Below are 15,587 nucleotides of genomic sequence, written 5' to 3' on the forward strand. Positions count from 1 at the left end.
GGAACTGGTTGTAGCCACAGTAAGACAAAGTAGAGGCCTTCCTTGCTAAATTATAATTCTTTTCAGTGCTCTCACACAGTACAGACTATTCTTGACTGGAATTATGCTGCCTGTAAAGAATATGAAGTATGCTAACCACCACAGCTCTCCAACAGACTACTTTTTAAATTATTTATCAGGAGAAATACAATCCTTTGCCAATTGTTGAACATTCACACAGCTTTAAAAACTGTCAGATCTTTGAACACAGAGATCTCTGCTGGGCACTTCTACACCACCTTGAACAACAGCACCTGATTCCAGATAGGGCCACATCAGTGCCACCACGCTAAGCCAGAGAGAAAGGGCTGAATTACTCTCCATTTTTGAAATTCCAAAAGTCACTAACAAAAAACAACCCCAAAACCATGCATTTTCAAACTACATGTAATGAACAGTAATTAATGTCACAGTGAACCGATACTTGTACCTGCATAATTAGCAGTTGGTAGTCCTAGCTGTCATCTCCTCCTAACCTCCTGCAAATTCAGAGCTGTCTAAATTTAGCTATACCAGTTAAACCTCCTGGTAGTGCTACATCTAGATTAGGAAGCAACTATAAATGAGTAATATTAACTTAATTGGAGAGTGCAGGGAGAAAATAGATTAATTTGCACCCTATATAAAAATTTTGTTTACATTTGAATTTATTTTGATGACACTAACAGTCTCACAAACCAGTGAGATTTGATCCTGAGTTGGGAATTAATTTTGAGACCTTTTTTGCTGAATAAAAGTCTCCCTGATCTCTGTTGAAAAATAAGTGAAATAATATGAATTAAGGCAGTCCAGCTTTTTTCCTGGCTTACCAGAAATTAATAAGATTATTTTAATTTTGGTAGAAGACTAGACCTATGCAATTAGACTTCGCTAAACTTATGCAATTTGTTTCCACTTGCAGGATGTGCATTACTTCATTCTTCTCCCCACAGTTGTGCTTAGTGTTTACTGGCATAAAGTAATATATTTTTAAGAGCAAAACATTATCATACCACCTCAAAAGAACAGAATTTCTAGTGAAGAGTGCAGATGTCCTGGTTTCAGCTGGAAAAAAGTCAATTTTCTTTAGAGTAGCTGGTATAGTGCTGTGTTTTGGATTTAGGATGAGAATAATGTTGACAATGCACTGATGGTTTAGTTGTTGCTAAGCAGTGTTTATACTAAGTCAAGGACTTTCCAGCTTTTCATACTGCCCTGCCAGCAGATGCTGGGAGTACACAAGAAGCTGTGAGGAGACACAGCAAGGACAGCTGACCCAAATGAGCCAAAGGGGTATTTCATACCATATGATGTCATGCCCAGTATATAAACTGGGGGAAGTTGGCCCAGGGGGGCACCTCGGCTCGGGGATCAGCTGGGCAGTCAGTGGGTGGTGCGCAATTGTGTTGCACATTAGTTGTTTTGTATATTCTACTATTATTTTCCCTTCCTTTTCTGTCCTATTAAACTGTCTTTATCTCAACCCATGAGTTTTACCCATGAGTTTTACCTTTTTTTTTTTTTTTCCCCTGGTTCTCTTCCCCATCCCACTGGGTGGAGGGAGTGAGCAAGCAGTTGTGTGGTGCTTAATTGCCAGCTGGGGTCAAACCACAACATCAGACCACTTGTCAATTCCCTATTTGGACAAATTCAGGTAGTATGCCGAGTTACATATGCCAGTGAATACGATTGAGATACATAATATTGTAAAAATAAAAAACATTCTAGGAGTTTACATGATCCTTCCCTTGGAAAAATTAATGTTGTATTTAGATGACATGAATTTGTCTGCGATGCTCTCAGATCTGTGCTAGAACAATAAGTTTCTATGGATGTTCCAAGGAAATCTCTTAAAGACATGCTAGTGAGTCATGTAGTCAGGAACTAATGAACAGTATGACTGGTTTCGGAAACTGTTGTTCTTCCTCAGCATCTAATCTGTGATTAGATATTGTAATGATTAAGAGACTGTAAGCAACCTGGGAGAAGGACACTGTACTCCAGGTAGTCCATGCATCATGCAGCGCTACTATGTGTGAGTCAGCCTATATGACATATTCAGTAGGAAGCTAAATAGCTTATATATTTGCGTACGTTAACAACTTCTAGCAGCAGTCAAAGCTCCTACCCTTCAAGCACTTCCTCCTATACTTAAGCTTAGATATGTGGCCCTTCTTGAAGCCAAGTGACCATTATGCATAAACTCAACCACATTCAGACTCTTCATCAGAACTGGATCTGAACTGACTGGGGAATCCACAACTGCCACAGAACAGACTCTTATTCTAGGTCTGTCTGACAAAACGAGAAAGTAAAGCAAGTCACAGGGACAGTCAGATAACAACTATAGCCTCCTCTGAGAGTTACAAATTAGAAGGAACTATAGTAGTTGAATGGAAACAAAATGCCTCTTCAATTTCAATAATATCATCCAGAAAGTCTTGAATACATCCCAAATTCACTAGTGTCTAAGTGCTACTATAGGACCAGTTACCATTTTTCCCCCTGAAACACTTTTAAAACAAGTCTTGTGAGAGCTTAGCTTTCCAAGCAGATGAAATGCTGGACAATCAACTATAGTGTAACTTGTACATTTTTCATATTTATTCATAAAACTGCTTTCAAAAGTATCCTGTATGTTTTTAACACTCTGCATGCCTGGTGAAATCTGAAGCTCACTGTGTTACATGGATCATTAACTATTAACAATTCCTACCACAAAACATTCTGGATACAAAGAAGTGCCCAAGATATTCCATCCCAGCCCCTACCTCAGGATGCCTCTAATCCCATCATGAAGATATGACAGCCCCTTCCCCTACAGCTGCAGCAGCCAGAGGAGGCTCTGGCTGTTTCTGCTAAGAGGTGGCCAACCAGCCAACTGCATTTAATTCAACACCACCAAAAGGCAACACTCACCAAAACTCATTGTAGCACAGCAGGCAGCCCAGGTTGTCATGTTCCATCCTATCCTTAAAAGCAAATGGTTGAAAATATTTGCATTTATATTCCTCTCCCTCCTTTTGTCTAAGCCATGCAAGTGACCTGAAGTAATAAGCGTGGACTGATTAATTGCTGTATGTGTTCCCTTCTGCAGAGCTGAAAGGTCAGCTGGGGTAAAAGCAAAGGGTGACCTGACATACAATACTAAACACTCCTGTTTTTAAGCAGTCACCTTGTTCAATGAACCACACACAAACCAAGAAAGAGTTCTTTTCACTACATGCGCTCAGGCTTAAATGGACCAGCTGAGAAACAGTTGCTGAACTACTAACTCCAAAGATGGAGAAAAAGCTTTATGTGGGCCTCCCTCCCCAAGGCTAAGTGCTTAATGGCATACTAAAAATGTAGACATCTTAGTGCAAATTTCCAAGGATTTCTCTACATTTACATAACAGTTGGCAGCTCTCTCATCTGTGGTTGGGGCTTTTTGTTTGGTTGATTTTTTTTCCCCCCCCTGCTCTTCATAAAACCACCTGCAATAGTGTAACTTGCCTTTACAATTTCGTCTGTGGAGAAGAGATGTCCAACTGCATCTTTGCAATACTGCAACAGTCATTGCTAGTATACTGCTGGGTATGAGGCCAGAGATGTAAAAAACAGCAGCAAACATCCCAAAGTGGTTTAATCTGGGATTACATTCTAGAAATACAATTTCAATGCCTTCTATGACATGATTTTGTTACATTATTGCTGTATTTGTTTAGTATTGAAGTGCAGGCAAACCTACAGTATGTATGTTTTCCAGAAGCACTTCATGTTATGGTGATTGTGGACTAGCTGAAGATGAAACCCAGCAAGAACAGAGTAAGGCAACACTGAGTTAAATCAGAAAATCTAAAAATTTCAACCAACAAACAAGAAATATTTCATTCTCTCACTCAAAAGTCATCCTCTTTGTTTCCACAAGGTAGAAAAAATTTACTGTCAAGAGGCTTCAGCTCCAGCAAAGTCCCACTGAATCCATTCCTAGTTTTGCCCATATTCTGTCTTTCCACAAAACTAACTTAAGAGAAAGAAAGCTTTGAATCTAGTAAGATGATTACATAAATGAGTTTTTCAAGGTATATAATTATCAAATTTTTAAATCACTTATTTCAGAGGCTGTAACAAGAGAAGGCATGCAGACAGGCAGAGATGTGTAGATTAAGCAATGTAAATGTTAATTAAGAGAGCTGGAGAAGGTAAAGGAAATCATGCAATCCCTCTGCATTAGCATGTGGAGCCCTGGGCCCAGTCACCACATGGTGAGGGAAAGTCTTTCTAAGGGAAAAACAAGTAGAAAGCAGAGCTCAGGCTTAGGAAGGGGAAAAGACAAGGTCAAATTTCTTTGTGCTCTTTCCTGTCCTCACCCTTTTCACATCCTTCTCCATGCCCAGGAGACAGGCGTATCAGCCTTTAACAAAAAAGGGCAGATATTGATGCTAATGCACACTCTATACTACACAAGCCCTGAGAAGTTCTGTGGCCGCTGTATTAGTCAACTGCAAGGCTAAAGCAGTGAGGAATGATCCCTATGTTTCACCACGACTAGACAGAATAGGTAAAATGTTTTTTTCCAGGACAGAGGAACAGGCTTCATAAATCATGGGTACACCACCCACTCCAGGCTGACAAACTGAACGAGGTCAGACTAGTACACAGAAAGCTCTACATAATGCACAAGTTTGCAAGCCCCTGGGAGTCTGAGGTTACAGCTTCATTAAGCAAAAAGAGCTTACTAACACTGGCTGCAAGGCTTGGGGGACCAGGTATCACTTGGCTCCTGTGTGAAAGCTGCAGAAAGCTGCAGAAAGGGCCTAAGACCACTTGGAGTGTCACAGCCTTGTTTACAGGTCATGTTTAGGTATATCATTTTGGTGGGCTGTAGTCCTGTGGAATATCATCTTTGCTTTCATATATGCATTCAGGGTAATAAAGTCTGCAGGATTAGGAGCTACATTTGTGTTTGGTACACCTGAGGGAAAGACTTGGTTATGATTTAATTTGGCAAAGCTGTTAGAATGCCCCCTCCAAATCTGTCCTTGTAAGACTACCTACCCCTCTGCCTTTCTATAAATACAGATTAAAGCAGCAGAGATGTATTTATCATGGCATGAAACAATAGCACACTTCAGCACAAATACACTGTGTTTTCCGCAGCTAAAAGTACACAAATACTCTGTGGCTGCAACAGTACCAAGTTATTTCATAATAACCTAGTTTCTGAACTACTCATCTGGCAGGCCCAGCAGCAATACTTCTTGTTCAGGACATTCCTAATGGATGTAACACATTCAAACCTCCTACTCCCTTGTCCCAATATCCCTCTTAATGCGCTCTTTGCTTGCTCTGCAGTTCGATGCAGTAGTCTAGCTGAAGCAGCATGAAGAAATTGAGAATAGGGGCATGTCACCAAGCTGAAAAGCTCTCTCAGTAAAGTGAGCAGAGCGGGGTGAAAAATCTGACTGTCACATCACCAGCTTTTTAAAGATTAAATCTGGCATGTGCCAACATGCCTAACAGCAACCTGGCACTGAAGTCCACTGAGAAAAACTCAACTTAAGTGACTACATCTACAACATCAGCTCTCACCTCCTACATGCCCCTCTTAAGAACTGCCCAGTTATCCTAAATTTTATCAGGAAACAGAAACACTCCCAGAATACTAAGACACACTGTCATATGTGTATGGTCTTGCTAAGAAGACACCAAAGTTTAGAGTGTCATCAATAAGCTAGTCATTTATATGCTTGCTCTTTTCCAAGTGCTATTTGTAGGTATTAGAGCAATAAACCAAGAACGTTAAAGAAGGCTTTGCAATAAAAGCCTTAGGAACACCAGATACTGCGAACTACCAGCTTGAAGCACTTCTTCAGCTTTCAGTGAAGAATCTCTGACATCTCTTGAAAATCTTCTATATTCTAGTATACATTTTGTCCTTCAACTTGCTAGGAAGGACCTACAGAATTATGATAACTAGGGAAGCATAAGGAAGCTTGGAATGCATCTCAAGACACCACATTAAAATTCTGTGTCCAAAAAACAGGCTTCATCACCCCACAGTTCAGGTTCTTTTTTTACCTCCTACCAAGCTACTTAAGATATGCTTGAGTACTCCTGCGGAGGACTGACGGCAGAGAACAAGTGGTGCATGTGCATCCTCAGAGTAGTTGGGCAGTACCCACTGAGGCTATACTTGGGCTGCACTCTTCCTGTCACTGCTGAACACAGTGTATTCCCTTGAAATGTACATATTTTAAAAATAGATAGTAGAAGAGTCAGAACAGGTTTTTCTATTTGCTAAATTTAAATACCTTTAAGTCTCATATTTAAATACCGTAAGTCTCATTATTCACCTATTTCAGAAAGGTTGGACTGGATGATCTTCAAGGTCTTTTCCAACCTAGACAATTCTGTGACCTTTTGATGCAATTCAGATGTTAATCTGAGGAAAGACTGTTATTTCTGCATCTAGTTGGCTCAAATTAATCTCTAGTTAACTGCTGGAATGCACCAGGATAAATTTTAGCTACTAAGTGACTTAACTGTAAAAACTTAAACGTGCATCAAGTCATTTGCCTCCTTTTATGATCAAAAAAAGTGCAGGAAACAAACACACTGAAATAGTATGCCTTTCTTCCATTAATCACCAGCTATATTAAATTATTTCCAGTTATCTGGACAAGAACACCAATGCTTTGTTACCATCTCTAGAGACACTACTGTAGTTCTATAGATAAAAGAGCCAGCTGTCCTGCTAAAAAAAAAAAAAAAAAGAGAAAACAAAACACAAGCATGCTTTAGTCTATGTAAGACTGATATCAACATCTTCCCCCTCACCTCAACCCTGTGCCCCGAAGCGTTCCTGGCTTATCTTTACATACAGTTAAAACAAAAACTTCAGTTTGAATCCTGCCTTCAGTTAGGCAGCTCAAGTATTTACAGGATTTGAAGGTAAAGAATTCAGCTTCCTATCTTTCTTCCTTGACAGAAGGAAAGTTTGGGAACAGTTAGTTAACTAACACCAACTTACACATTCCAACACAGCCTGGAAAAAGGTATGATACAATACAAACTAAAAGAAATAAAACTTAACAGACAAGTCAACATCCAGAGGGACTCCACAGTTCCCTGCTGCTTGCTTTTTTTTGAAAAAAAAAACCCCAAAAAACAACAAAAAAAACCCCAAACACAGCTTTGAAATAGGTTTTCACCTCGAAATTCAATGATGCATCCCTGTGTCATGACATCGGTTTCAGCACCAGGTAAAAGCCCAAATCCTAGCATGGGATTTTAACTCACTGTAGCCATCTGTTTCAAGAGGATTATATAGATTTTTTTTAAAGTGCTAGACATTAAAAATAGCAGGGAGTAATTTCAAATGCTTTTTCAGTTACCTTGTGTTAAAAATATCACTTAAACTTGAAAGTCAAAGCTACATGACCCTGTAAATTTGCCGTGCCTACTGATGTCCTCTGACATCTTAAAAAAACCCCAAAACAATACTGCAAAAGTAGAAGTAGCCGTCGTTTATTAACATCTCTGCATTTGTATTTCATGACTAAAGGAATCATGTATAGTCCCTAGTAAGTCTCAGCTATCCTCAGGCTTTCAATTAATAGCATAATTATAATTTCCAAAATGGTATAACTGAAAACATTGTGCTTTTTTTTTTTTTTGACAACTTAATGCTGAAGTTTTCCAAAGAACATTTGTTACCAAATCTGGAAGTCTTGTTTTGCTTCATGCATTTACTGCATGCTTTCAAAGAACAAGCTGTGTACTCATTTCATGCAGGTGAATAAATGTCTTTTTCCAAGATGTTTTGTTACTGGGCTACATGAGTATTTAAAATATTTTACTGCTTAGAAAAAAAACCACAGCAATTTTGGTTCTTTTGCTTTAGATACCCAAAACAGATATACTTTCTGTCTGAGCTGGGACTTGCTCTGCACACATGAGAAAAAATTGTTTCCATTCTATCTCCATAGGCAGAACAAGCAGCAATTCTGTGACTACTCCATCTGTATTCTGATCTATGGATTTTTTTTTTTTTTTTTAATTGCTTTTTGACCAAGGAATCTGTACCTTCTGGTAGGTTAAAAAAAAGAGACCAAAGGAAAGAAGCATTATCATTCCTATTTGATCAAATAGGTTGCTCAGTTATTGAAGATGTATGATGGGCTTCTCATCCTAGTAATATCACACCTCCCTACCCACAAGCAGGATGGACACAAGTGAACTTATACTTTGTTACATAACCCCCAGTTTTTAATAGTCATTTTAAGAGCCAAACATTCTATTTCATAGGAACAGTATCTTCAGTTGCCCCTATTCAATGCCATCTTTCTGTTAATACAGATCTGCTTTGCAATTAGGCCGGGGGGCAGGGAAGACAAGTACTTAGGAGATGCATATAGAAACGTGCCTGTGAATGTAAAAGCTACTCCAAGCCTCCTCCTCCTCCCCCTGCATCATTTTACACAGCCTTGGCCTCTGCTTTTGTTTCCCATTATCGAATATTGGTCACTGTACATATACTTTAAAAACTGTAGCATCTCTGATTTTGTTAACACTGCCTTCAAGTACATAACAGCACTGGACAATCACAAGAGAAGTCTAAAAACCTCATTTTGTAGTATTTTCTCATTATAAATACCAAAGAATTTAATACCAGCTGTATATTCTTCTTTTATACTTAAATAGCCTCAAAATATAGGGATTTCCTGTTTAATTTGGTAATGCTAACATGTTTGTTTATTTTTTAAAATAACCAATTAAAGAAATTATATCAACATAAGTTATAACAGCCTAAAGGTTTGCCTTGTTTTCTATCGATTCATTCAATCAAGGCCTTATAATGAAATGCTGCCTTTGTTCATATCCTCCAATAATGTTTTTTTTTATTATACTTCCATTTCTACTTCCAACATTATCTGATAGATGCAGAATTCCACTGCTTTTGCAACCAATATTAATCTTCCAGATTAATTCAATTTCCAAATATTTTGGCAATGATACAACAGATTAAAGCAACAGCCTTTCACATCTGAAGTTCCTAATTATGTTTGAAATTAAACTGAGGTAGGTGGTTCTCTGCTTACTTCCACTGCTTGTTCCCCTCACAACTACTCCACAGCTCAGCATCCCCTTGCTTCCCCTCCCTAAATTCTCCACTCCCAAAAGACAAAGCTTGCAATCTAAATTCAAGAATAAAAAAAAGGAGAAAATCTTGTAACTATCAGGGAAGATAGTTAAGTGTGCATGTACAGTACTAAGCCATCAAATAGTGCTAGCATTCCTTTATTTCCAGGAGCAGTAAGTTTCACTTGCCCCACTTAACTGATACAGTCAAAAAAACCCCATTGTCATAGCTTCACAATATGATTTGGAAATTAAAGAACCTTTCACTCAACTCACTTTCAGAACAACTCCAGTATGACAGTCACGATTTAAGGAAATGGAAGTTGCAGACATCAAATCAGGCAACATTTACTAGGACCCATAACTCTGCAATAAGAGCACATGCAACCTGTGCCAGGGCTGTGCTCTCTGGAATTGGACCGAGTGATGGTTAAGCACTTACCGATCACTGCTGTGTGCCAGGGCAGGCACCACAACATAAGGCAACATCTGGAGGTGCTGACCCCTCGGTTTGCAAGATGTATGTTGGCTTCCACCTCTCCACGTTAACTCTAGAGCCTGACACGCCTGACACCAAATGTCAAAAAAAAAACCCCACTGCGGCAGCTGGGATATAGAAGATGAAGAAAAGCCACATCTCTGTACAGGGACTGTGAGCTGCCAACACCATAAGGGGAAATAAGGGTCAGGTGCGGGTGTTACACATAGAAAGCATGATAGCATCGAACTACTATTCAGTATTACGCTACTTCCAGGTATGTTAACTACCACTTAGAGCAAAGGAAAAAAGCAATTCATTTATTACTTCAGAGATAGTTCATAGCAAACCAAAAGGGCACCCACATGGCATAACCCAAAGTTTACAGAGTAAACACAGCAGGCAACTACCAAAGAGAAAAACAGACACGCTGAATGACAAAATAAATCCGCAAAAAAGCATCTTCATCAGAAAGATTTCTTTTTTTTTTTAAATAATTTTTGCTGGGTTTAGTCACCAGAAAATAAACTAAGTTGTGGTAGAAGGGAAAACACAAAATATTACTCTTGTTTTCATGCTCTGCATGTACAAAATTGAATAACTACAGAGATTAAGAGTTACAGTAACTCCTCAGGCAGAACATCCTTCTCCAGTGGTCTGGCCTAGGGTGGTTAAAGGAATGGAAACATTCTGATACCAAAGTTGCTACTGCTTTTGGAATTGCAATTGTTGCATTGTAACTGCTTTAGCAACTGCAGTCCCTAGCTTATATAAAAGATTTCATTACAGACAAACAGGCCCCTTCCTGTCGTGCATATTACCACCTCAGTTTCCCTGAGTCTTGCAAATTTGAAGTTAAAACTAATTAGACTGAATGATGTTGTGAACAAGTAGATAATTATACTATATATCAAGAGTATGACTACTTACAACCAAGAAGTCAAATAAGAAATCTGATGTTTTGGAAAACAATCAGTAGTGAATTAGTTATTAATGACAGATACTGAAGAAAGACAAAACCTTCAATTTGATATCTTTAAAAAAAATCAAATCAAAAGATCAGTGTACTCACAGATTACTCTTCTGCCACCCCCTGAATCATGCTAGACTCCTTACAATTAATTAGAAAGTGGAAGTACAAAGGGAAAACACTACGTGCATCCCACAGCTAGAGATAATAGTGTTTTCCATTTACAAATTTTAATTGGGAAGGCATTTAAAAGGATTATTTCTGGAAATATGAAGATTGAGGTGCTTACCTATTTCATCCATTATATTCAGCACTGTACACTCATTTGCACTGCAGAGGTCTACTGTGAATCCATAGCATGATCCATATCACCCCATATGCATGACTTCAGTCTCCCATCCTACTAAAAAATTCAGGCCAGCAATTATGCAAACCTGGAGTAGAAAGGAGGTGTCACGGAAGGAAAAGCTGCAGCTTCAGAAAGTGTCAAAATCGCATGCCATTAAAATATCCTTTGGAGGTCAAATCTGACCCACTCTCACCATTTCTGGCCCAACATCTGATCAAAATGGAGTTTGTCACATCCACAGCATTGAGAGATTATATGCAAGGATAAGGAGGGGGGAAAAGTCTGCTGAGCATTTCCCTGTGCTCTGCGTCAACAGATTTGGGCTTAGCCTCTGTTAAGCAGCTCAAGCCACCGGTTATTGGTGCTGGCAGCTGTCTACTACACTGCCCCACTTCCTATTTCAAAACACACTGCCTGGGAGGGAGGCCTCGGTCAGTCAGCTCCAACCTGCCTCCAAATAAAATGTAGTAGGACAGTGGAGCCTCCATGTTTGCCTTGGACACTCCTTCAATAGTTTAAAAATACTCCCCTCTTTTCAAACAGCTTAGTGCAAAGATCAGTTACAGCAATACTAAAACACTGCAACATGTATTTCAAGATGAAACAACTAAATTGAGGTGCGACCTTGATTTTAGTAAAGGATTTTTGCACATATAGATAGGCAGATTGTTTTCTTAGGTATTTCTAAGATTTTATTATTGGGTATACTATTTGGCATTTTAGCATTTCTTGGACATCAGGTAATTTTTGACATGTTTCTGTTGGCTTGATAACAAATGAGCCTTTTCAACAAGCACAATACAGTCAGTGTCAATGCTTTGCCCAATATTACGGCAAATCAGTTACTAGCAGCTTAACAGCAACTACTATATTACTTCCCCCATCCTCAAAAAAAAAATGTTAATAGCGCATTCAATCCAGATTTTAAGAAATACCTGTGCTACAGTGTCACATTTTCTATTTCATGTTTTACTTTGCACTGTAAGATATAAAACACATCTATGTAATATGACCAAACATAATTCTCCTCTGAAATTCCCTCATTATAAATTAGTTACAAAATAATTAAAATCAGTTTTGTCACACCAAAAAGATCATGTCATCATTAGACCTCCCATTTCAATATCAACAGCTTATAAACACTCCACAACAACAACCCCCAGCAGCGCTACAGGCTTGGGGAGGAGTGGCTGGAGAGCTGCCAGTCAGAGAGGGACCTGGGGGTGTTGATTGACAGCTGGCTGAACATGAGCCAGCAGTGTGCCCAGGTGGCCAAGAAGGCCAATGGCATCCTGGCTTGCATCAGAAATAGCGTGGCCAGCAGGGACAGGGAAGTGATCTTACCCCTGTACTAGGCACTGGTGAGGCCGCACCTCGATTACTGTGTTCAGTCTTGGGCCCCTCACTACAAAAAGGACATTGAATTACTCGAGCGTGTCCAGAGAAGGGCAACGCAGCTGGTGAAGGGTCTGGAGCACATGTCGTACGAGGAGTGGCTGAGGGAACTGGGGTTGTTCAGTCTGGAGAAGAGGAGGCTGAGGGGAGACCTCATCGCCCTCTACAGCTACCTGAAAGCAGAGAACTGGGGATGAGTCTCTTCAACCAAGTAACAAGTGATAGGACAAGAGGGAATGGCCTCAAGTTGCGCCAGGGAAGGTTTAGACTGGATATTAGGAAGCATTTCTTTACAGAACGGGTTGTTAGGTGTTGGAATGGGCTGCCCAGGGAGGTGGTGGAGTCCCCATCCCTGGAGGTATTTAAGAGTCGGGTTGACATAGCGCTTAGGGATATGGTATAGTTGAGAACTGTCAATATTAGGCTAATGGTTGGACTGAATGATCTTCAAGGTCTTTTCCAACCTAGACGATTCTGTGATTCTGTAACGAACATTTGTTAAGCCATAACGACTACTGTACTCATGTGTGACACAAGGGTTCCCACCCACTCCATATGCTGGCCAATCCACATGAGCTTAAGAAGGCCCACAGAAGTCAAAGCTGTCCCGTCAACTACTGTCAAACCTGGGCTCCAACGTGAAGAGCAGCCTTGTGGCTATGATATGACCAGGGAGCCTAGGAGAGTGGAATTGAGCATCTGGTCCTGCCAGCACCTTCCCATATACCTGTAACAATGATAACCCCAGGAGCACTAATGCCACTTAGCTTCTCACAACTTGGATCTATACCTTTAGATGAAAACATTTCTATTCTCCACTCTTAAGCACCTCACTTACTCAAATTATTGGTTCTGATGCAAACATTCTCCTTCAGCCCCACAACTGGTACAAATGGGCCCAAATTTTTGCTGGGGGACTTGGCTACCCTGGGATACAAACAGTAACTAAGGCTCTAGAGCACCTCCTGTGAAATTGTGCACCTGAAGCAACTAGGTTTTATGCTAAACACTGCATACTTTGAGTTGCAAACTCAGAGTATAAGCATTATCTTTGATTATGAATACTAAAGATTAATTATAATTTATTTTATCGTCCTCGTTCAGATGATGAGCAGGTAATTTGCTCTGCAAGTGGTCCCCCTGAGGTACAACACAAAGTATGGAAAGCACACACAAAACCAAAACCGAGCTCATTCAGAACATGTCCCCACTGATACTAAAACAGAAGTAAAAACCTAAGTAGAGAACAGGTTAAGCTAAGCCCCCCGCAACAATTTTTCTTTAAAAAAAAAAAAAAAAAGCAGTGTTTATGTATTCTAATACATTCACACTGCAGTTCAGATCACACGGCCCGAGGAGGTAAAAGCTATTCTATCAGCAACATGTGGGGTAAATTAACTTGCTAATTCACTTTCTAATGCATAGTCCATTGAGCATACAATTACATAAAAAAGGAAAATGAAAACTCATGCAGTCAAGCATGTAATTCACATGGGTTGTAACATTTATACAGAGCTTTTTTTAAAACAGTGATACATACACTTTTTTTTTAAAACCAAACCATATCATTCACCCTTAAATCAGTCATGTGCACAGCACTGAGCATATGCCATCCTTCTTTAGCACTGCCAGACAAAAGCTACATCGCCAAAAATAGCCACACAGTGTGCTAGAGCTGCTGCAGAATGCCCTAGATACATTCAGGCCATGAAGATTGAGCAGATCTGCCACAAGGAAGGGTTAAGCACTAACCTTCATAATAGGCCAGGGCTGAAAACAGGGAGGAAGACGAGTTTCCATCTTTGAAGTTAATTTTTAATAAACATTATTCAGTTGAGTTTAAAATGGAAAGTCATCTGAAAGCTATTTTCATGCAGAGCTGGAATGCATGTGTATATACATAAAACAATGGGAAAAGGGTGCATTAAAATACTTGGTACAGGTTTTCTATGAAAAGGTCAGGTAAAGAAGAAGGTGCTTTTTTTTTTTAAAAAAAAAAAAAGAATTATTATACAGAGTTGACTTCACAAGAGTACAGTCCCAAACTTTGATAGATGATTCCCCTATTCGGTTTCTCTATTGTTTTTTAAATGTTGTTTCTTCCTGCTCTTCTCCTTCTACAGAGATTAGGAAAAGCTAACAGTCAATGCTTTTTCTAGATCAGGTAAAATACTATAAACTGGAAGAGCTAAACAAGTAAAGATCAGCATGCTAAGTGTTTACAGGGATCAAAGATTGATCACAGCTCAGCGTGCCAGACTGACCCCCTCAAATCTCTGGTGAAATTTCAGGCTAATTCACAATTTATCTTTCTCCATCATCCCAACACTCCATTCAGCATGACAGGAGTCAGCATTTTGAACCAAAGATGATGAGTGTTACAGCGCTGCAATAACAAACACAAAACACACTTATCCATGATAAAGTAGGTAGCAGTAGGGTAATGCAAGGTGTTAAATGAACTAACAAGCTAGTGACTCCAGGAGTCATCTTCATAAACTTCAGCCATCTGCTTCCTGCAGATTTTTATGCACTAGGACAATAAGTGTATGTTTCTCAGTAAAATACTGAGACCACAGCTACTGCATTTTAATCTCTGCAGTGGAGAGGACAGCGGTCTGTCTTTCTAATGCTATCCTCCAAGTTACCTCCAAGGAAGAAAGCTCAGTCTGAGTGAAGAGATCATTGCCTGTATCAACTGATCAAGACAAAATGGATTTCCCCTGATTAGCAGAGGATTGCCCTACACTGACAGGCAAGGCTTCACCTTTAGCCAGCCAGATGAGCAGCAGAAAACAAGAGCAATCTCCACCAATGTCCTGCACCCATAACTGGCTTGACTCTGCAGGTGGGCCTTCTTACACTGCCTGTGAACCACCCATCATTTAAAAAGGAAAAAAAAAAAAGAAAAAAAAAATCACCCATACTACCAGCTTGTTCTTATCACTCAAGGTTACACCCTTCTTTTATTCCCTGAAATCAATGCAATGGAGAGCAGAAGGCATGGAGACTCCTCTTTAGCTAAGACAGACTTTGAGTCTCACATGTTAAAGTTCAGTCATCAACCTTTAAAGTGTAAACATTAGCCTACATCACCACAGTCCTTACAAAATGAGTAACATGATAGCAGTACAGTATTTAGTGAGGAAGCTACTGTTATAGCTTGATGCTTAACTTTCTAGATCTATTTCTACAAAGGTTCAGCACAGAAAGCATTGACAGAAAAGAAAAAGGGAAAAGATTCAAGTGGC

General features: G+C 39.6%; 1 protein-coding gene across 7 annotated transcripts in view; it reads right to left on the reverse strand.

Moving 5' to 3' along the window:
* The window catches only part of MAP7 (microtubule associated protein 7), a 120,985-nt gene that overhangs the window by 73,322 nt on the left and 32,076 nt on the right, over positions 1 to 15,587 (reverse strand). The window contains exon 1 of one of the 7 annotated variants that reach the window (XM_074862622.1): positions 10,882 to 11,168. The exons of the other annotated variants lie outside the window; for them this stretch is intronic. Within the exon in view, the coding sequence (XP_074718723.1) occupies positions 10,882 to 10,894 (13 nt within the window). The 5' untranslated portion in view covers positions 10,895 to 11,168. Of the gene's footprint in view, positions 1 to 10,881; positions 11,169 to 15,587 lie in introns of those variants that run through there. 7 annotated transcript variants of the gene reach the window in all.

Source organism: Strix uralensis, chromosome 3, assembly GCF_047716275.1.
Source record: "Strix uralensis isolate ZFMK-TIS-50842 chromosome 3, bStrUra1, whole genome shotgun sequence".
NCBI lineage: Eukaryota > Metazoa > Chordata > Aves > Strigiformes > Strigidae > Strix > Strix uralensis.